The sequence below is a fragment of the Monodon monoceros genome, unplaced genomic scaffold (assembly GCF_005190385.1).
Source record: "Monodon monoceros isolate NGI ecotype Baffin Bay Population unplaced genomic scaffold, NGI_Narwhal_1 Super_Scaffold_11, whole genome shotgun sequence".
Lineage (NCBI taxonomy): Eukaryota > Metazoa > Chordata > Mammalia > Artiodactyla > Monodontidae > Monodon > Monodon monoceros.
The window spans coordinates 58956523-58978280 of record NW_021703767.1 but is presented as its reverse complement, the minus strand read 5'-3'; the positions used below and the strand labels follow the sequence as shown (position 1 = coordinate 58978280).

Below are 21758 nucleotides of genomic sequence, written 5' to 3'. Positions count from 1 at the left end.
TTCCAGAAAGTAGGACTCTAAAAGTGTAAGTGCTCTGACTGAGCAAAATAAATGAGATTCTTCTATGAATATGGGGAACACAAAAAGAAATTGAAGGAAGAGAAAAAAGAGAGGGCTTGGGAAGAAAGTGAAAGGGAGAGGCAGGATAACATAATGCTTTGTAGACAGTTCTACACCTGGGTTCAAATTTCAGGACCACCTCTTAGTATTTGCGTGACAGTAGGCAGTTACTTAAACTCACTCAGTCTCAGGCTGTCCATCTGTAAAATGGGGATGATCCCACCTATCTCTTAGGGAGGCTGTAAGGTTTAGATAAAAGAATATATGAAAGTGCCAAGACCAGAGCCTCACGTGAAAATGCTCAATGAATAGGAGTTGTGATCAGCAGGGAGAAGACAAAAGGAGGAGAAAAGAAAGAAGCGGGGAGACCTAGTAAGGGATTGTGCGGAACACATTATGGTATGAGAAAGGAAATCACATCTAGGACTGGCCAACTCAGCACAAGGCATTTGATCAACTTAACAGGTGAATCCCATGAAAGGGGAAATCTCTGCCTCCAGGGGACAGACAGACGGTCTCTGCCTGAAGCCCACCTTTGTTCTGGACTCACAAGGATCTGAGATGGCTCCACAGGGGGGCCTTCCTTCTTGGCACCCCTTGGTCTTCACGCTGTGGACTGAGAGCCTGACGCTCAGCCCTCTACAGACCTTCAATTCAGTGCTGGGAGCTTATGTGAAGGAAAAGTCAATGACCAGTCGGAGATGGGGCTGATTAAAGGGAGCAAGCAGGGACCAGGTTTTATTCAGAGAGGGCAGCCATTAACATGGCCTAGCTTTCAAGGGACCTTCTGAAAACCCTGGCTCACCACTGTCCGTAGCAGTTGATGCTGACTGAATGCACTTGGAGAGGCTGGAAGAAATATCTGTATAACCCAAGGCATCTTCCCTCTCCACTAAAAGCTGAATCCTCATGGCAGATCCAGGCGGTGGATGCACAGAGCTGCCTCAGTATCTCCTTTGGAAACCCGATATGGCTATTTCTAAGGATTGCCTAAAGCCCTCTGGACACCTGAAGCCTCCAGAGAGCAAGACATTGCGACACACATACACAAACACACACACTCATGCACATACACTTGTGCTCTCTGAGGAAGTTCTTAGCCTACCATCTCTAGCCAGAGCCCAGAATTGGAGGTCATAATGGCCTTTCCCTGTGTAATGGCTGCCCACAATCTCAGGGGAACAGCAGCCACTGCCTGCATTTCTAACCTTTTACCAGCTTCCTTTCATGCCAAGGAGAAACTAGGAACAAGAACACAGTAATATGATCCCCAGTTAGCATAAAATAAAAACAACCCAGCCATGTTTTCCATGGGCTTTTCCAACCTCAAACGAAATGCATGAAGCAGGGAGAAAGAGATAAAAATACATGCATGGAACTATAAATGTACATACTGTCTGTGTATGTACAGCCAATCATCCTGACGCAAATGAGTATCTGTCTCTAGGAAAACCAAGCAGTCAGATGTAGAAATCTGAGAATTTTCGCTTTCCAGAGTGCAGTCTGTGTACAGACAGGAAGGGATAGTGCCCTGATGACTCAGTGGGGAAGGGGTTAAGTCCTCAGCCATCCTGTTCTAAAGTGATTTATGATGATGTGCAGTGTTTCAAAACTCTCCCCCACCCCGCCCCAGCCCAACCCCAAAGAACAGCCCCTCTCTCTCCCCCAGTCCAGGCTCAGGCTCACCATGCTGAAATGGGAAGGAGGCGGTGTTTTGCTGATCTGTTAAATTCTTAGTGAAGTTTCCTTGATTTCCAGTGGCTGCTGTTGTTTGAGTTTGGTTTGGATCAAAACTGAGGTTGTCCTGGCATTGCTGGGACTGAATCCAGGCAAGAGGAAGAAGAAAAAGGAGAAGGAAAAGAGGAGAGAAAAAGGTGGGAAGAAATAAAGGGAGGAGAGAAGCGTAAGGAAAAGAAAAAAGTCCTTTTTCAACATCACATTCCTGTGTTTTCCCTCAGCCTGGAAACTATATTAATCCCAGTGCTTTTACGCTCGGAAACAAAGGGACTAAGCCAGACTGTGGGGGAAAGGGTGATAAGAAGGATCCTGGAACTCGAAAAAGAGAAAGAGCGAGATTCAGAAATAGCTGGGGCTCCACTTTAAGGGGCGTCCAGTACTGTCGGCCGGGGGCATTGGCACACACAGACACACAAGCCTGAGCAGAAAGAAGCTGCAGACAAATGGAGATGCAAAGACTTAAAAGGACAGCTCCTTTCACCTCATTCTACTTGTCAAGAAGGTAAAAAGGCACAGCCAGAAAGAAAAGAAGAAAGCTCAGCCCTCAGGTCCAGACAGGCGGTGGTCTGCATGTGGCTTTGGGAGCTGGAGCTGCAGTAGACCCCTTTGTATCGGACAGCCTCGCAAAGGAGAAAGAGAGTTGGGAGGAAAAGTATTTCATCTAGGAACTGTGCTGGGAGCACACTTCAGATTACATTTTAAAGCCTCTGCATTCCATCTCCATGAGCCACCATGTAAGTGTGTAATCCTGCCTGTCTTTGCTGTGCTTGTTTGTTTCTTTGTCGCTTATTTGAAGAAATGAAATGGGAATGCTGTCATAATTGATATGCTCAGTGTGCATTTTCTCTGGAGCATCAGTCAGTTGAAACAGTGCAAGCATGTTGAATGGGTTTCCTGCTTAATATAGCTGTCTCTGCTAAGCACTGACAAATTACAGGGACTTAAATGCAACAGGATCTCATCCGACTTTCCATTCCCTGACCTGCCTCCTTCTTCTCTAACCGCCCCCCCTTCCCCTCCCCTTGGCCAAGATAGAGAAAGAGATAATGCCCAGCTCTGTTTGCAATTAAATGATTTTCTTTCTTTCTTTTTTTACTCTGCCCTCCGCTTTCTGTCTTTTGACCCTGCTGCCTCCCCAAAGTGGATTGCACAATGACATGGAGAATGGGACCCAGTTTTACCATGCTACTGGCATTGTGGCTGGTGTGCGGATCAGAACCCCACGCGCATGCCATGAATAGAGGGAGCCGCGGAGGGCAGAAAGCGCCTCCGGTTTCCCCCGTCAACAGAAGGCCAGCTCGGTTACTGAGGCACACGGGGAGGTCTCAGGGAATTGAGAGAACCACTCCGGAAGAACCAAACCTCCAGCCTCTCCAAAGAAGGAGGAGCATACCGGTGTTGAGAGTGGCTCACGCCACGGCGCCGTCAGCCTCCCTGGGTATCCACGGGGCCCCAGTGAGAACTGAGCGGAGACCAGCAGCCCGGAGCTCTCCCCGTGAGATGGTCCGAGATGAGGGGTCTTCAGCTCGGTCAAGAATGTTGCGCTTCCCCTCTGGCTCCAGCTCTCCCAACATCCTTGCCAGCTTTGCAGGGAAGAACAGGGTGTGGGTCATCTCGGCCCCTCACGCCTCGGAAGGCTACTACCGGCTCATGATGAGCCTGCTGAAGGACGACGTGTACTGTGAGCTGGCGGAAAGGCACATCCAGCAGATCGTGCTTTTCCACCAGGCAGGCGAGGAAGGAGGCAAGGTGCGTAGGATCACCACTGAGGGCCGGGTCCTGGAGCAGCCCCTGGACCCCAGCCTCATCCCAAAGCTGATGAGCTTCTTGAAGCTGGAGAAGGGCAAGTTTGGCATGGTGCTGTTGAAGAAGACGCTGCAGGTGGAGGAGCGCTACCCTTACCCGGTCAGGCTGGAGGCCATGTATGAGATCATCGACCAGGGCCCCATCCGCAGGATAGAGAAGATCAGGCAGAAGGGTTTTGTGCAAAAATGTAAGGCCTCCGGGGTAGAGGGCCAGGTGGTGGAGGAAGGGAACGATGGCAGAGCGGCAGGAAGGCCAGGCCTGGGCAGCGAGAAGAGGAAAGAGGAGCAGAGGAGAGCACAAATGCTGCCAACCAGGGAGAGTCGGCTGAAGGCGATGAGAAAAGCGGCCACCGCTGCGGGGGCCCCTCCTCCACCGCCCACAACCCCACGGGCCACCACCCTGCCTCCTGCTGCAGCCACAGCAGTGACTCGGGCCACCTATCGGCCGGTGACGGTAACTGCAAGACCTACAACCCCCGTGGGCTTTCCGACCACCCAGAGGCCCTGGACCCCCCGGGTGCACCCTTCCTCGGAGCCTCACAGGGCCTCAGCAACAGCCGAGGTGGCCACTGCCAGGGGCCCCGTGGCCTCCAAGAACCTCTACCCTCCACCCAGGAAGGAGCAGCCCAGGGAGAGGCCGCAGACCGCCCGGAGGCCCAGCAAGGCCACCAGCTTCGAGCGTTTCACGGCTGCCCCTCCCACCACCGTCTCCGAGCCCAGCACCAGGGCTGGCGCCGGCCGTTTCCAGGACAACCGCACGGACAGGTGGGAGCACGGCCCCCGGGACCCGAATGTGGGGCCGGGTCCTCACAAGCCTGCAAAGGGGAAACCTCCCCAAAAGAAAGCCCGGGACAAAATCCTTAGCAATGAGTACGAGGGTAAGTATGACCTCAGCCGGCCGACCGCCTCTCAGCTGGAGGAGGAGTTGCAGGTGGGGAATGTTGCCCCCAAAAATGCGAAGGAGTCTAAAAAGCACGAAAAGCTTGAGAAACCCGAGAAGGAGAAGAAAAAGAGGCTGAAGAGTGAGAAAGCAGACAAGTTACTCAAGAGTGAAAAGCAAGTGAAGAAGGACAAGGCTGAGAAAAAGAGCAGGCAGGAGAAAGAGAAGAACAAGAAGAAAAAGGCGGGGAGAACGGAGAAGGACGGGCACCTGAAACCCACGAAACACTTCGCGCAGAGTCCCAGGAAGTCGGTGACCGACCTGCTGGGGCCCTTGGAAGGCAAACGAAGGCTCCTTGTAAGTAATCTTCTCCTTGGCATTGTTCCGTGGGCCGAGGCAGTGTCCGGGCTTGGTGTGTTATTTTTCTAAAATCACATTGTTGGATGGCAGCCTGTGGCTGAACAGGTGCTATGTTCATGCTATGATCATAAGGTTTGTCAAGGAAAGCCAGCCAGGCCAGTGGTTCCTTTTGGTTAAGATATTCTATGAACCTCTATCCACACAGACCCGCAGCCCTAAGTACAGAATCAATGACTGGGGGATCTTAGCCATGAGCCCAGGGAAGCACCTGTACTCAGCTTCTTCCAAACCCATCAGGCCCATCCCCACTTTACTTCTCTCTTCCACAGGACAGTGGAAAGATACACAGGAGGATACCGCTCCCTTTTGCCAAGTGCAAAGAATAAAAGAATACCTAAAGTGGAATGCACTGGCCGTGGTCACAATTTAGGAAAAGCGTTTCTCTCTGCATAAGCTTAAAAACTAGAAGCATGTGCATGGGTAAATGGCAGGTGTCCTCCTTTCCCCCCTAATTAGGTATATATCAGCAGTTGGAAGACTCAAAGGGGAAAGTAGAGCAGCCTGGGTGGGGAGTGGTTATGACAGGAGTGGGGAAGGGTCCTTGCTGGTCTGCCCTCACGAATATACTTTTAAAACCAGCTGGTTAAAATCTTCTCCCCTGAAGGCTGCCTCCCCCACTGCTTTGCCACCATCCAAAGAATGATACCAGAACCTAGTCAGACCCAAGAGGGCTTTGGACGGGAATAAGCACCATCTTAAACGTACAGGCATTCTCATCAGTGTAGAGAAAGGCTCTTCTTCTCTCAATGTCTCCTTGCCCCTATTTTAGTGCCCTTCTTGGAAGGGCACTAAAAAGGGGCTAGGGGCCCTTTTTTGCCCCTGGCTTCCTAATGTTACATTTTACTCCAGGCTGCCTGGGAGGAAAAGTGCATAATGCAGTTAATTCAGAGAAAAAGATCAGCAAATGGATGTTGGGTAACCTGAGTCAGGAATAATTCTCTCAGCTAACTGGGTGGAAGGGAGCTGTCCCATGCCATTGAGGACAGCATCTATCCTGCTGAAGACACAAGGTGACTCCATGCCCTGTGTTCCTGCCACCGTAAGAGATGGCATCTCTTAGAGGGTCTTTTAGTTTTTCCAACTAAATTTGGATTAATGATCTGAGCAAAGTGACTCTGGTGTCCATGTATCTTTAGTGGTTTCAAAAAGTTAAATGTGCATTTGAAATACTATTCAGAGCAGAGTCCCTTGTGATATTTATCATGGGTGGGGCATATCCCCAGATTCTCTTAGCTATTTCATCCATAGTGTGTGTATCTATGTATTAGAACAAAGCCTAAGTTTTGGTTGATTCTACAGGTTCATGTGTGTGTGTGTGATGTGTGTGTGTGTCTTTTTACATATTTTTTGTATGTTGTTACCTCGTTTTTCACCAGAGCCTTAAAGTAACTATGTAAACTTAGGTTAGCAGAGGATGGGCTGACTGTTAGGGTAGTTTAACAGCTGCTTGGTTATTCCCAGAGTACACAGGTTTCCAGTCAGAACCAGAAGAATCACTGATTTCAGAGTAGAATTCTACCTAGTACAGAAACTCTGGGGGCAAAGTGCTGTCTTTGGGGTATGGGAAAGCATTGGTAGTGTGCTCTATTGCTCTCTTCCTGAGTACCTGGGACTTTGTCCAGCCTACTAAAGCATATCACCCAACCCTGGCCATTTGGCCAGCAGGGCAGACATAGTGTTCCTCATGGTCAGGTTTTAACCAGGGGGGAAATAATCATGGGTAAAATGTCAGGATTGTAATTGTGCACCCATCTGGCAAATACTTCCACCGCCCCGAGCTTGTGAGTCAGAAGAAAGGGGTTTTCATACTATATCCCTGATATTAGTCATGCCTTTCATTTCTCTCTCTTTCTCTCCACTCCCTTAGTCAGGGATTTGAAAGCCCAGCTGGGTCTTTTCTGCTTTTAACAGTATCCCTGATCATAAATTTCTAGCAAATGAAACTCAAACGACAGGTTCTGCTGATGTCATGTGAGGCAAAACAGAAACCAGCTGGGGTTGCTCATGGCAATGTTGCTCTTTGGGGTTGGACAGAGAACTGGGATTGTTATTAGAAAGAAAATACCAACAGGAGGCATTTCAGTCCCACGTGTGCTCAGCGGATGATCATATCAGAACTGTGTTCTCTGAAGAGCTAATGATGTCTAAAAGAAGAATGGATTAGAAAAGGCACGATAAAAGAAACACAACATAAAGTCAAAAGATGGAGAGAAAAGTGTCTTTTTCACCAGACAGAGAGGAGACCAGTGTCTCTGGGTGAAAGATTTTGCTGGTGCCATGTATCTTTTTTCCATTCATTTTTCCTGTCAAGCATGGCTGATGTTATTCAGGAAGTTTCAGTGATTCAATTAATATTCATTAAGGCTCAGCAGCCTCCAAGCTGTTCAAGTACAGCTGACAACATAGCCCTCCAACTGGCCTCAACCTAACCCAGTGTGCTCAAACTGAAATGAGGTTTGCATTCCAAGAAGTTGTGCTGGCCCTTTAGCTCACCTTCCCAGATTTTCAGTAACTTGGTGCCCAACTACAGTTAACCTACTGCTTTGCATTTATTTATATCATTCTTTAGATGTGAAAACATCACATAACTGCTACTTAACTACTTAGAGAAGCACTGGCAGAGATGGTATAGGTTATGGTCAGGTGAACAGCATCCTAATGGGCTTCAAAAGGAGCTTCAGGTAGAGCCAGGTGTCCTATTCTTAGACCAGAGGTCAAGCCTCCAAACCCTCTGCCTCTCAGCCTGTCAACTGAAAGGGGCACATCCTGCAAGGTGCTTTGCTGAGACTGTGGATTAACTTTCACAACAGTCCCATGAGGAAGGACTAATCAACTCCATTTACAGAGGAGGCAACAGAAGCTTAGACAAGTTGAGAAGTTTCCCAAGGTGCATAGCTAATACGTGACAAAGCCAGAATTAGAACTGAGGTCTGTTTGGTTTTTAAAACTGAGGGTGAAACCATGGGTGTGAGCTTATCATGGACATATGCCATAAAAAGAAGGGGAAACTGAGAAATGAACGTTAGTAATATGGATGTTTTAAAATTCATTTTCAACCTTGAATTACTCATATAAAGGGTGAGGTACACCAACTGTCAACACTTTGTGTTGAGCACCAATGTACAGTTTCTGTCTTTAATACCCAGCTAGTTCTTTGCACCTCAACTCACCGGCTTTCCACACAGTCAGTGGAGAACAATAGATTGAATCCCAGTTAACCTAATCCCTCAGACTGGTTGGTGTTGATTTGGGGGTGACAACAGTGAGAATATAGGTGAGCTGTTTATCATTAAAACACTGGAGTCCGGAGTGTAGCTGAAAAGCCATCATGCTGTGCCCTGAGATCTACCTACTTGTCAATGAGCAGGAGGGCTCATCACGCCAAAGTACATAGATTCAAGTTCAAGTTTAAGCATTCTTTGAAGACTGAATCTCCCGCAATTCAAGTACGTTAATACTTTTAACCTTACCTCAGAAATTTGGATATTGGGACAACAATCTACTTATTTGGTTTAATTTTAGAAAAGGATATAAAGCTCTGGCTTACTAAGGCAGACTACCAGCTGGGACGTTATTTCTCAGAATCCTGTCCTAGTATTTTGACCTTAACACAGTATTTGGAATAAGTTGAGACTTAAAATGTCTTCCCCCTGACATCTTCACATTCCTGTTTGTGCCCTTTACTTATGCAACCTGGCTTCATTATACTCTGAGGCTGCTTGTGCCAACATACCAGTTGGAACAGAAACATGAAAAAGAACAACACAATTCTAAATTCACTTTACATGCCCTGATTTATCACCACGAAACTGGAAAGAGGCCAAGTGCTAGACAATAATGTTCACTGAGAAGTTCTAGAATGCTCTTTTTAGGAAGCGGGGACTGGATACCATTTTAAACACTGTTTGAAGTAGTGCCACACTAGAAAATGAATGGGACGTAGATGTCAACACACAGGGAAAGAGTCGCTGAAATACGTTTAGATGATCAGCCTCTTTTACTTTCTGTGCTGCAAACTCGAGGAGCAGATTGAACATAAGGGAGAGTGTCTTTACCAACGGTTCGTGGGCTGCATCTTGACTTTCATAACCAGGAAACCACTCCTCTGGCTGGAATGATCTGTGTAGCCAGAGGAACGTGGGCCAGAATTGTGCTTCTACTGTCTGCAGGGCAATGGTGGGGCTGGAGCTTCAGTGCCTTGAAGAATGGATCCTCTGGTTGGGGAGATATTACATAAACATGAAACAAAGAGGTAAAAGGAAATACATAAATTTCAGGTGAGCCGTGCAGGCAATAAGAACAGTAATTAAAGGGAGAAAGTGAGCATTGTGGGCTAGAAGACACTTTAAGGAGGATGCTGCATTTGAAGAATGACTCAGATTCTGATAAGATGGAAGGGTGGGGAGGACTTTCTGGGTGAGAAGGGTGACATGGGTGAAGGCAGAATGTGAGTGAATTATTCAGAGGCAGCCTACATCTATGATGCTCTGGTGCACGCAGCCTGTATATATATTATACATAATATATATACTAATGTATATGCTTGATTCTCACTACTTTATGAGCTCATAGGGAAGTTGTTCCATAGTAAAGATGAGAAAACTAAGGTTCAGAATGTTAAGTGGCCTTGTGGAGGTTACAGAGTAGCCGGGGGTTGAACTAGGACTACAATGCAGGCCTTCCAATTTTGACTGCAATCACCCTTTCTCTGTGCCACTCTGCACAGATTCCTCTCATTTCACAATTTAGGCCAGTCTGGCTACAGGGTGAAGAGGTCACGTAAGGGGAGGAATAGGAGGAAAGTTAGCTAGAGAAAGCCGGAGGCCAGGTTGTGGAGGGCTGGAAGCTAGGAAATGAGTCATGCTAAATGAATGTCACCTCTCGGGTGGGTTAAGGCTTCCTTGGGCAAAGGGCCTGAGGTGAAAGTAAACATCAGAGCCCTTTATTTATTTAAGTACAGCTCCCACTGTTTATCCAGGGCCTAAGGCTACTGTATTCAGAGATACATGGGAGAAGCTGCCAGGCAGGGGAGAATGAGGTTCTATTTGATTACATATTCTCTGAAATTCTCAGTTATGCACAAGGGGGAGAAAAAGACCAAAGGGGGCTTTGAGGACTCTTAAAATCCTGTCATATCATGGTCTGTCCATGTACTGTAAGGGTCCATGAATGGAATGGAGTCTATGCATGGATTTGAAGTTACAGAGGCAGGTAATTATCAGTCATCTAGCATATATTCTAAATATGGGCCTATCCTTCTTTTAGAACAGGGAATCCAGACTCATTACCAGTAAATCTTACCTTCGTTTTTTTACTCTTTTGTGTTCTCACTTAAACATTCATTTTATTTATTTTAATATAGTGTATCTGTGAACAAAAAAAAGCCAGAAAGAAAAACCTAAAACATACCAACAAAACAAAACTCCTGGATATGGGCTACCATGAAAACCTAAAGAATTATTTTCAAATGTCATGTAGCTAATTAAAAAACTAACAAACAAAACGAAAATACCATCACTATATCTTTTTATAGCCACCTTAAATCTTTTTTAAGACTAAGTATGAGTCAATAAATAAATAAGGGGAAATTTTATTATTTTCCTCTTGGGAAATTATTTTTCTAAAACAAGCATTTCCTACTCGCCCTGTCCATCTGAAGAGGTATATAAATACAAAATCAAAAATAGATGAAATTGGGGCTTCCCTGGTGGCACAGTGGTTGAGAATCTGCCTGCTAATGCAGGGGACACAGGTTCGAGCCCTGGTCTGGGAAGATCCCACATGCCGCGGAGCAGCTAGGCCCGTGAGCCACAACGACTGAGCCTGCATGTCTGGAGCCTGTGCTCCGCAGCAAGAGAGGCCGCGATAGTGAGAGGCCCACGCACCGTGATGAAGAGTGGCCCTCGCTTGCCACAACTAGAAAAAGCCCTCGCACAGAAACAAAGACCCAGCACAGCCATAAATAAATAAATAAATAAATTTAAAGTAGCTAAAACCATTTACATTCCCACCAGCAGTGTATGAACTTCCAGTTTCTCTGCATATTAAAAAAAAATAGATGAAATCATGTCTATTTAAGATAAATAACAATCTGAGAAAAATGAAACAAAACTTCATTCTGGATAAACTTTGTTAATGTTCCACTCAAAAGCTATTGAACTCATTTTGATTTCCATGAGGCATAGTATCTTCTCAAGCACAGAGAATTCTTAGAAGGGAAAGCCTGCAGGCAGCAATAAACACATCTCTGACAGGGCAAAATAAACGGCAGGATGAGCTGGGAGCAGATTTGTTACCATTTTGATAAAGTATTCGATAAAGAGGTTAACAACATGGTGACTTTCCCTCTGCAAAATGCCAAGCTAATAGCCACAAACTTCAGAAATATTTTATAAGGTTAGATGGGTAAGTAGAAAAGTGGTTGACAAATTTGAATTGGCCAAGTGAAAGAAACCGTATAGACGGTGGTCCAGTGGTTAGGACTCCATGCTTTCACTGCCAGTTCAATCCTGGCCTCTGAACTAATGATGAGCCTGCGAAGGGTGAGTAGACGGTGTTTACTGCAGACATCAGCCTAGTGAGCTAATGGGGTTAGAGAGGTCAACAAAGACCTGGTCATCATCAGCGTAAAACTTCATGTCCTTCCACTTCCAGGGTGAACAGCACACGCCTGCACACTCATGGATTGTGGTACACAGTTCTGGTTTCTGCTCAGGGAGAACCTGGTAAAATTGGAGAAAGCTCGGGAAAAGGCAGCAACACCAGAGTCAAAAGGCTTTTATTTTGGGCTCGATTGAAACACTGAGGCAGTCTTAGGGAGAGGGTTCAAGAGGAGCCCTAAAAAATAAGAGTATCCTCATTTTATCCAAAATAATGAAATATGTTTTCCCAGATAGCTGGTGACTAAATCATCTCTTTCTATTGCTGTATCTTCTCTTTCCCCCGAAAAAGTCAGAGTTTCAAAGTGAGTGTGAGAGACACAGGGGCTAGGTGAAAAATACAGTTTTGAATTGGAGAGGAGGCTGAACTGAAAGAGTAAAACCCATCCTGTTCGAGGACTCCAACATCAGACATCCACCACGAGCTCTATGCAGGCCCAGTGTGACAATGACTATATTCTGTGACAATACTGGGCCAAAAGGCTGTCCTAAAAATTCTCTGCAAGGTTGCCCCATAAAAATTCTAAGCCGACGAATGTTCCATAGTGCCTAAGGCCTGTCTATGAAACTCAACCCCGTGAGACATGAAATAATAGTGGTAACCACTGAATTCATGAATGTCTGAGCAGCCAATTAAGATAATGAAGATCAAAATAGAGGAAGAAATGGGAATTCCCTGGAGGTCCAGTGGTTAGGACTCTGTGCTTCCACTGCAGGGGGCACGGGTTTAATCCCTGGTTGGCGAACTAAGATCCCGCATGCCGTGGGTGGTGCAGCAAAAAAAAAAAAGAGAGAGAGAGAGAATACAGTCATTTAAAAAATAAATAAATAAAACATAAAACAAGAGAGATAGCATTTATTGAACAATTGTTGCATGCCAAGTATCATGTAATGCTTACATCAGCCTTGCGAAAGAAGCATTCCTGTGCAGAGTTCACAAATGAGAAAACCAAGACATGTGGAGACTGGTAATGAAGGCAGACAATAGTGGAAATGAATGGAAAACTCTAAGCTGTCTGGAGTCATTAAAAAAAGGCCTTTCCAAAGGGTCTCTTTTGGCCTTAATTATACTATCTATTCAACAAAACAATCTAGTTTCTTCGTTTAGGTGTCAGTCACTGCCAACCCTCTATTCCAAATCATCCCTTTGGCTTTTGCCTCTGTGTGAAACTATCACCGTGAGTTACTATTTTCTTGCTTTCACCCTCCTCCAGCTGATCACTGCTCCCAAGGCTGAGAACAGTATGTATGTGCAGCAGCGAGATGAGTATCTGGAAAGTTTCTGCAAGATGGCCACCAGGAAAGTCTCCGTGATCACCATCTTTGGCCCTGTCAACAACAGCACCATGAAAATCGACCACTTCCAGCTAGGTTCTCTGAAACACTTTATTATATTATTGCTTTTCTCTCAGCTAAGGTGGGGCACACCTTATGGGAGAGGTCGGTGGGGAATCAAAAGGAAAATTCAGGTTTCAAGAGGGCTCTTTTCTTGTGGTAACAAAGGTCAGTCTGCCTAATTACTGATATGTAGCCATTCTGAATGGTTCTGGTTTAAGTTTGGGGCACTTTAAAATGAAAAATATGCAAGCACTGTATGGTTTGAAAGTCAGTAAGATGGAGGAAAAGGGGAGAAGTAATAATAGTGTGTCGGGGGCAGCCAGAGAGGTATCCTGACACTTTCTTCTGGATCCTGAGTCTTCTTTTTTTTTTTTTTTTTTTTTTTTGCGGCACGCGGGCGTCTCACTGTTGTGGCTTCTCCCGTTGCGGAGCACAGGCTCTGGACGCACAGGCTCAGCGGCCATGGCTTACGGGCCCAGCCGCTCCGCGGCATGTGGGATCTTCCCGGACCGGGGCACGAACCCGTGTCCCCTGCACCCGCAGGTGGACTCTCAACCACTGCGCCACCAGGGAAGCCCCTGAGTCTTCTTGCCTGTGAGCAGCACCATCTGATATTCCTGTAGCCTTTGTGCTGCAGGCGAGTCCCTCACAGATGGGGTTCCTGCAGACCCTTGGGGGTCCTTGACTCTGGCCAGGCTTGGGGGGAATGAGCCGGGGCTGAGAGAATCTGTGAAGCTAAATGAAAAATCACTGGAAATACAGACTGAATGGCGCCCATGTCCTTTTGGAAAGCAGAGGGATTTGGCTAATGTAGAGTTTTCACAATTTTTCATATTAATGATGCGTGTGAGGCGTACAGCTCAGCGTTAGGCAGCTAAGGTCTAACTCACTGCGTTCTCATGGGAACATGGCAAGGCTTACTGTGAGTAGTTATGCCTCGTGGTCAGAAGCCCCACCTCTAACCCACCCAGTTTCTTTTATAACTATTACATCTCTAGAGCTTTATTTTTTTTAAAAAAAACGTTTTTTCTTACATGATTTCTCTACTTTTGTTTATTGTTGTTTCAACTATAATGAAAATCCTTCTTCTTGTACCATTTGCGTATCCTACATATTTTCCGTAAAATATATTTCATCTGAAAGCATACAAAACATACTTTTTCCATTAGTTAACTTTTTTTTTTCTGGCTGCACTGCGGCATGTGGGATCTTAGTTCCCTGACCGGGGATCAAACCCGCGCCCCGTGCAGTAGAAGTGCGGATTCTTAACCACTGGACCACCAGGGAAGTCCCTCCATTAGTTAACATTTAACTTCATTACATGTAACATGTTACCTCACATATTTTTCTGTCATGTGATCTTGGTATCATTGAACACGTATCAGTCATAATTATGTCATGATAATGTCAACTTGATTTTAATATAGTCTAGCTTTCTAAATCATATTTTTTGTTGTCATAAAAACACTCAGCATGAGATCTATCCTCTTAACTAATTTTTAAGTGCACAATACAGTATTGTTTAGTATAGGTACAGTGTTGGCCAGCAGGTCTCCCAAATTTATTTGGGTTTGAAGTTTCAGTTATGCATTCTCTATTTTTATTAGCTCACTTTTCCCTGAGATAGTTCTAAAGGAAAATAAATAGCATCCTTTCCAATGTCCTCTCATAAATCATTGTGGATCAGTGATTGGTTTGTGGACATTTATCTCTGTGCTGTATGTATGTCTGGGAGGGAGAACAAAAAGAGAGAGAGAGAGAGAATGTGTGTCCTTACCAACAATAACAATAATCATACAAACAAAAGACACAGAAGAAGTTCTAGAGTTAAATAAAGAGGTTCAAATCCACGGTCACAATGTATTTGTTGTGTGACTTTGGGCAAGCTATTTCCTAAGTCTCAGCTTAGAACATAGTTATATACATTTCACAGGTGATGGTGAGGATTTAATAAGAAGTTATATGTAATTACCTGTCACATAATAAGTACTACTATTGTGGTCATCGCCACCATTTGATCTGGCAGGCATCTGGAGATCAATGCGCTGTCACAGGGACTAGAGCACGTATAATTGAAAAATACTTGTAATTGCTTTCTGCTAATTACACAGCGTTGACAGGGAACCCTCACAACTGCTTCTCAGGGTCAGGCTGCATTACTACTCTTGGTGACAAAACTGAAGCCCAAGAGGGACTTCCCTAATGGTCCTGTGGCTAAGACTCCGCGCTCCCAATGCAGGGGGCCCGGGTTCGATCCCTGGTCAGGGAACTAGATCTTGCATGCATGCCGCAACTAATGCTCCCACATGCCGCAACAAAGATCCCATGTGCCGCAACTAAGGCCCGGCACAGCCAAAATAAATAAACTAATATTAAAAGAAAAAAATTTTTAAATGGTGTATTAAAAAAAAAAACTGAAGCCCAAGAGTCTAATACTACAAAGCTACATATTCTGTGGTTAACTGGGAGTCAACCATTGGCTTCCTGGATTTTCAAATAGTAGCATGAGCCAGTGAGCTTGGTTATAATCCAGATGTCTAGAGAGGAAGTAGGTATTCAATCCAGTAGAGAAACATGCTGGCTGGTGATGAAAGCCTTCCTCCACCAGGTGCTCCCAGTGTCAAATATGTTACGCACCAACTCACACAAAGAATTGTCATTCCTTACTTCAGAGAAGTTTGGAAAAATCATTATATCTTCCACCTCAACCTCTACATGGTCCTAACTGTTACAAGCATTTGGTGCTGCCTTGGCAAAATTTTAACATTAATCCTGCTGTCTTTTAGACATCTGGATTGAATATGAACTGTAGAGGACTGAGATTTTCTTTTCTGCCTTATTGGAAATCAGGTATTGTGATTTGGGTGTTTGCCACTTACTGAATGGCAGCTTGGACATGATTTGGGGGCCTTTTATTTTGTTCCTTATCTAATTCCTGGAAGGCCTTTCTCTCCTTGTGTCATGTCCCAGGTTACCCTTATGGGAAAGGCTGTAGTACTTTCAGCCAAGACTGGGAGTCAGCCATGGGAAAACAGGAGTTGGCATGTGCCATGGTCTCAGTGAACCAATCTCCAGCCTTGACCGATTTTCAGCTGGAAATCTATCAGATGGCCTTACTTTCCTCAAAATAAATCAGGCACTCTCTACTCTTCCAGTCTTTTACTGGTCCTTAAAAGCAGAGGCCCACATCCAACTACAGTGTGGGCTGTACTCATCACCTGGCCTGTCTTGCTAAATGTATTTGAGTTATAGATGATGGACCTACAAACACCAGGAAACTTACTTTAAGGTTTCAGTCATTATTCGTTCTTGAGCAAATTCCGATGCAGAATAAGCCCATCTGGTTTTGCCAGCCCAGAGTATATTATACATGATGGTTTAGAATGACCTAACACAAAAAGAAAATAAAAAATTAAAAAAAAAAACCCAAAATCAAAAGACGAAAAATAGAATGACCTAACACATAAAGGCATTCTTAATTGTTAGAGATATTTAAAGTATCAATCTAAGACAGGAATATTGGTGTCTATGTTAAGTGTATGAATTATAGACAAAGTTTGTCAGGTGGGAAGGAGTTCCTAGCTAAAGGCATTTATTGCAGAATGAAAAGAGAAGTGAGGAAAGCACAGCAGACATGTATATATATATATTTATGTGCTTAGCAAAATGTAGAGATGAAAAATATTTTGACACTGGTATTGATCACCAAACTTTAAGAGTTAGAACACAGGACATTTTTATGGGCAAAGGCAGTTTTTGATAGTTTCCTTTTTTTTTTCGGTATGCGGGCCTCTCACTGCTGTGGCCTCTCCCATTGCAGAGCACAGGCTCAGAGGCCATGGCTCACTGGCCCAGCCGCTCCGTGGCACGTGGGATCCTCCCGGACCGGGGCAGGAACCTGTGTCCCCTGCGTTGGCAGGCGGACTCTCAACCACTGCGCCACCAGGGAAGCCCTGATAGTTTCTTTTGAAAGAAGAAAAAAAGGGAGGTGGAAGAGTTTATGGAAGTGTAATGTGGCAACAAGGAGAGACAGTGTTGATTCCTTATTCATGTGAGTAGAGAATTCCTAGGTGAATCTCTAACACAGCTTTCCTAAGTGAGACTGATAGAATACATTTCAGCCTAAAATACTCTACCTTCGATCCTGTTGAAGAGAATGGTTCTTTATGAACAGCCTCACAACCATCAGGATCCATAACAATGCACAAATGCTGCTTTCCCACAGGAGCACCTGAAAAATTGACCCTTTGCCCCAATTCCTCCTTTCTTCAGTGGTGACTATGCCCGGCAGCTGCCTTCTCTAGAACCTGCCACCCTGTGCCGGGACACAAGGCTGGGTGAGTGATCAGATTTCCAGACACTGCCTGTGGTCTCCCTCTCTGTTTATTCAGTCTTTGATTATCAATCACTCCGTGCCCTAGAGGCTGGAGAGGCTGCCCCCTAACTTGTCCAGTCATCCCATTCAACATCAAGTGTACCAGTGTCAAGATCAACCCCTGCAAGCAAGGGGTGAAAAACACCTGATAAGTCAAGTGTATAAAACAAGTGCTTGAAGAATGTGGTAGAGGAATAAGCTCTTCCAATTGCAGTCATCACAGTACTGTATGTATCACAGAATTTTGAAAAGTGGGTGGATTTAAAGGAGGGGCCTTGAAACTGAGTAGATTTTTTTTGATAGATGATGACTCTATCATAGGTGCTTTTTGTTTTTATTCTTTTTTTTAAACAAATGATACATTTTTTGGATTCCAAAGTCAGAGCTACATAAAAAGGCATACACAGACAAGTCTTACACCCGTTCCTGACTCTTTACCTTATTACTCTCTGCCCCCATAGGAATATTTATGATTCCTTGTTTATCCGTTTAATGCTTGTTTGTGCAAACACAAATAAATATAAATACCTATATTCCTCTTCTCTCTCTCTTTTTTTTTTTTTTTTAACAGGAAACTGTTTTATTACCTTGGCTAGGAAAGACGTTTTTTTTTTTAAATTGAAGTATAGTTGATTTACAAAGTTGTGTTAGTTCCAGGTATACAACAAAGTGAATATATATATATATATATATATATATATATATATATATATTCTTTTTCAGATTCTTTTCCATTATAGGTTATTACAAGATATTGAATATAGTTCCCTGTGCTACAAAGTAATTTCTTTTTGTTTTCCCCTTCTTTTGTATACAAACTATAGTATACTGTATGGACTACTTTGCGTTTTGCTTCTTTCATTTAAATATATTTCCTGGAGATCTTTTCTTATGAGTACATAGAGATCTTTCTCATTCTTTATTAAGCCATTGTGAGATTCTACCACAGTCTCTTTAACCATTCCCCTTGATGGACGTTTGGATTGCTTTCAGTATATTGTTTTTATAAACAATTTCAGAATTAACCCATACACATGTCACTCTATGTATGTGGGTATATCTTTACAATAGATTCTGAGATGTAAGATTGTTGGGCCAAACAGAAAGTGTATCTAGTTTTGGTAGATATCACCAAATTTCTTTCCATACAAGTTGTATCATATTGCAGTCCCACCAGAAATGTGTAAGAACGTCTATCTCCCCAAACCTCTTCAATAGACTGTGCGATCAAACTTGTGAATGTTTTTAAGGAATGCAGTGTGTGAAAAATGGTATCTTAGTGTGATATAGTGTTAGGTTGCATTTCTCTTTTTATGAGTATGATCGAAGATATTTTCATATGTTTCAGGAACATTTATGCTTTGTTTTTAGTGTCCTTTGCTTATTTTTCTATTGTGTTGTTGGTCTTTTTAATCTCAGTTTATAGGCGTTCTTTATAAAACAGAAGGAAAATTCAGACTCCCTGGTCCTCTCCCCACTCCAAGATGCTGACCCAGTTTGGGGATGGGGTCCAGAAATCTGTTTTTAAAATGTTGCTCAAGGGATTCTGATTTGCAGATAAGTTTGATCTAGAGCAGAAGGTTGGGTGTAGGATAGAAGGGAAGAGAGGGCTAGAAATATAGATTGGCACCCAATTTTAAAGGATTTCAAATACCAGGACAAAGAATTCAAACTTTATTTGGTAAACCATGTGAAGTCACTAAAGATTTCTAAATATATTTTTCAAATAAATTTTAAATAACTTTTAAGGTTTAGTAGTCAGCCTGTAGGACAGAAAAGCACCTGGCAGGACACATTCTTCATAGACAAGACAAATTTGGCAAATTGGTCTTTCTAGACAATTGAGACAATTGATTAAGGCAAAGGAATAGTGCCCCCCAGGGAGCATGAACCAGATAGATCTGGATTCAAGGACTGTAATTTTAACATGCACTCTAGGTTCATGATGAAGGTAGACAGTGACTCATAATTTGAAAAACTGCAAGAGGAAATTGGGAACTTCTGAAGCAATGGGGGAGCTGAAGTGGTCCCAGGACATAGGAGGAATGGCCTGAATTTAGGGATGAAGAGAAAGAGGAGAAACCATGGATGTCACAGAGATGCAGCAGTCACAGAGGGAGGCTTCAGACACAATGCCTGGCACACAGTTGGTGTTTAATAAGTTGTAATTGGAGCTGAATTTTTCTGCAGTGTCATTGCTGTCTATAGTCAGACATGGAAGAACGAATACATGAAGAAACTTACTACTACCTGAAGACCACTGACTTTTGGAGTTGGAGTTCTGAAAGGGTGGGAAACTAGGCAGGTGTTTCTCTTCTAGAGCCAGTACTCCTCAGCACACAGCAGAGTTCATCCTCCCCCCGTCCCTCCTCAAAAATCTTAGGTCCAGGGGCTTCTTTGGTGGCGCAGTGGTTGAGAGTCCGCCTGCCGATGCAGGGGACACAGGTTCGTGCCCCGGTCCGGGAGGATCCCACGTGCCGCAGAGCGGCTGGTCCAGTGAGCCATGGCCACTGAGCCTGCGCCTCTGGAGCCTGTGCTCCGCAATGGGAGAGGCCACAGTAGTGAGAGGCCCGTGTACCGCAAAAAAAAAAATCTTAGGTCCAGGGCAGGTTGTGTGGAATGACCAAATCCTACCAAATGGGCTTGGATCTGTGAATCATTTTAGGTGGATCAGGACCATATGGACAATTTATAGGATGTGTTCTAAAGAATGTTTGCTTTAAGCCCTGCCACCCTTGAGGAGGACTAGAGATCTTTGACAGAACTTGGATAAATTTAATAAGAAGCTGTCAAATTGATGTTGCTTTTCCAGACTGAAGAGAACCTCTTGTTCACCCAGCCCTGATTTAGACAGAATGCAGAGCGTAACAGAGACCTGTGTCAGGAGTAGGCAGCTGGAGACAGGAACTGGCCTCACACTTACCCTCCTCAGACTTCAGCCAGAGGTAGACTCTGTCTTGCTCTAGAGTTGTCCCCATCCCAGTTGGATCCAGTGTTCATCAGGCCTTTCATTGTTTTTCTTTGGCAGATTCTCTCAGCACAAACATTGCTTCGGGATGTATCTTTCTGTAGGCTGGGAGTCCAAAATGTTCTGTTTATCATTTTTAGTTTGATCAAATCATTTCAGAAAATATTCTAGTTGAAGGGAGAATCCAGACCATGAAATTGGTTTTTTTTTTTCCCTCCGTATCATAGTAGAATAAAATTTGGTTTAAATCTTGTTCTTGGGTCATCTCTATCCTTGAGTGTGGTGCATTTTGTGAAAGTAGAGAGAGGACTGGATGGGAGTGAGGTCATGTTACCTGAGTCCTAACCTGCAGTCTGTTATTAACTAGCAATGTGAACTTGAGCAGATTGCTCTCTTCATGGTGTCTGTGATAGGTTGGTTCTCTGGGAAACAGACTCTGAGATTTGCATGCAAGAGGTTAATGGGGAGTATTCGCAGGAATAATGCCTATGAGGGGTGAGGGATGCAAAGTGACAGAGAGAGAATTTGAATGCAATTGGCCCTTCAGCGTTGTTCACTTTGAGGCAAAGGGGTAGCTGTTATATCTACTGCCTCCCCCCCTGCAGCAACCACTGAGTGTGGGCTGTCTCTTTGTAAGGGTGTGATTTGGGGAAAGGCAGCACTTTTCTAAGGAGAGCAGTTTTCAGAGGGATTCAGCTGCTAACATTCACAGCAGCTTTAGTCCTGAAGGTAGGATCTGGCCAGCACTGCAGAGTGTCCACTGCAGTTCTGGGTTTCATCTTCAGTAATGTGACTGGGTTGGGCCAGATAATGTCTGTAGCAGTTATCTATTGCCACAATAAGGCTATGTAATAAAGACCCCCACATCTCAGTGGCATATGACATTAAACATTCATTGAGTCACAAGCCTGAAAGGTTCAGCTTTGGCTTGCCCATGTGTTTGCAGTCAGCTGCCTGTTGGTTAGGTGGTTCTGCTGATCTTGGCTGGGCTTGCACACCTGTTAGGGGTCAACTGGCTGTCAGTTGATCTGGGATAGCCCTGGCTGGGGTGAGACCAGAGTAACTTGGCTTGACTTATCCTCTACAAGGCTAGTATGGACATAGTCTCATGGTAATGGCAGAAGTAGCAGGAATCCCAAATGTGCAGGCCCATTTCTAGCCTCCATTTGTATCACTTATGTGAACACTGGCTAACCCTGACCGAAGCAAGTTATATAGATGAGCTCAGAATCAAGAGGTAGGACAGTTCAACCCATCCACCATAACAGGCAGCTACAGCTACTGGGCAAAGTGTAAGTATAGGGAAGGGTGGAGAATTGGGACCTTTTTTTTTTTTTTTTTGCAGTGCGCGGGCCTCTCACTGCTGTGGCCTCTCCTGCTGCGGAGCACAGGCTCCGGACGCGCAGGCTCAGTGGCCATGGCTCACGGGCCCAGCCGCTCCGCGGCATGTGGGATCCTCCCAGACCGGGGCACGAACCCGTGTCCCCTGCATCGGCAGGCGGACTCTCAACTACTG

At 44.7% G+C, this 21758-nt stretch overlaps 1 protein-coding gene across 1 annotated transcript in view; it reads left to right on the top strand.

Moving 5' to 3' along the window:
* Positions 1 to 1557: 1557 nt before the first annotated feature.
* CCDC80 (coiled-coil domain containing 80) overlaps positions 1558 to 21758 on the top strand; it is a 34083-nt gene continuing 13882 nt past the window's right edge. Inside the window, exons 1-3 of the mRNA XM_029215028.1 lie at positions 1558 to 2531; positions 2939 to 4839; positions 12776 to 12932. Of these exons, the coding sequence (XP_029070861.1) occupies positions 2950 to 4839; positions 12776 to 12932 (2047 nt within the window). The 5' untranslated portion in view covers positions 1558 to 2531; positions 2939 to 2949. The remainder of the gene's footprint in view (positions 2532 to 2938; positions 4840 to 12775; positions 12933 to 21758) is intronic.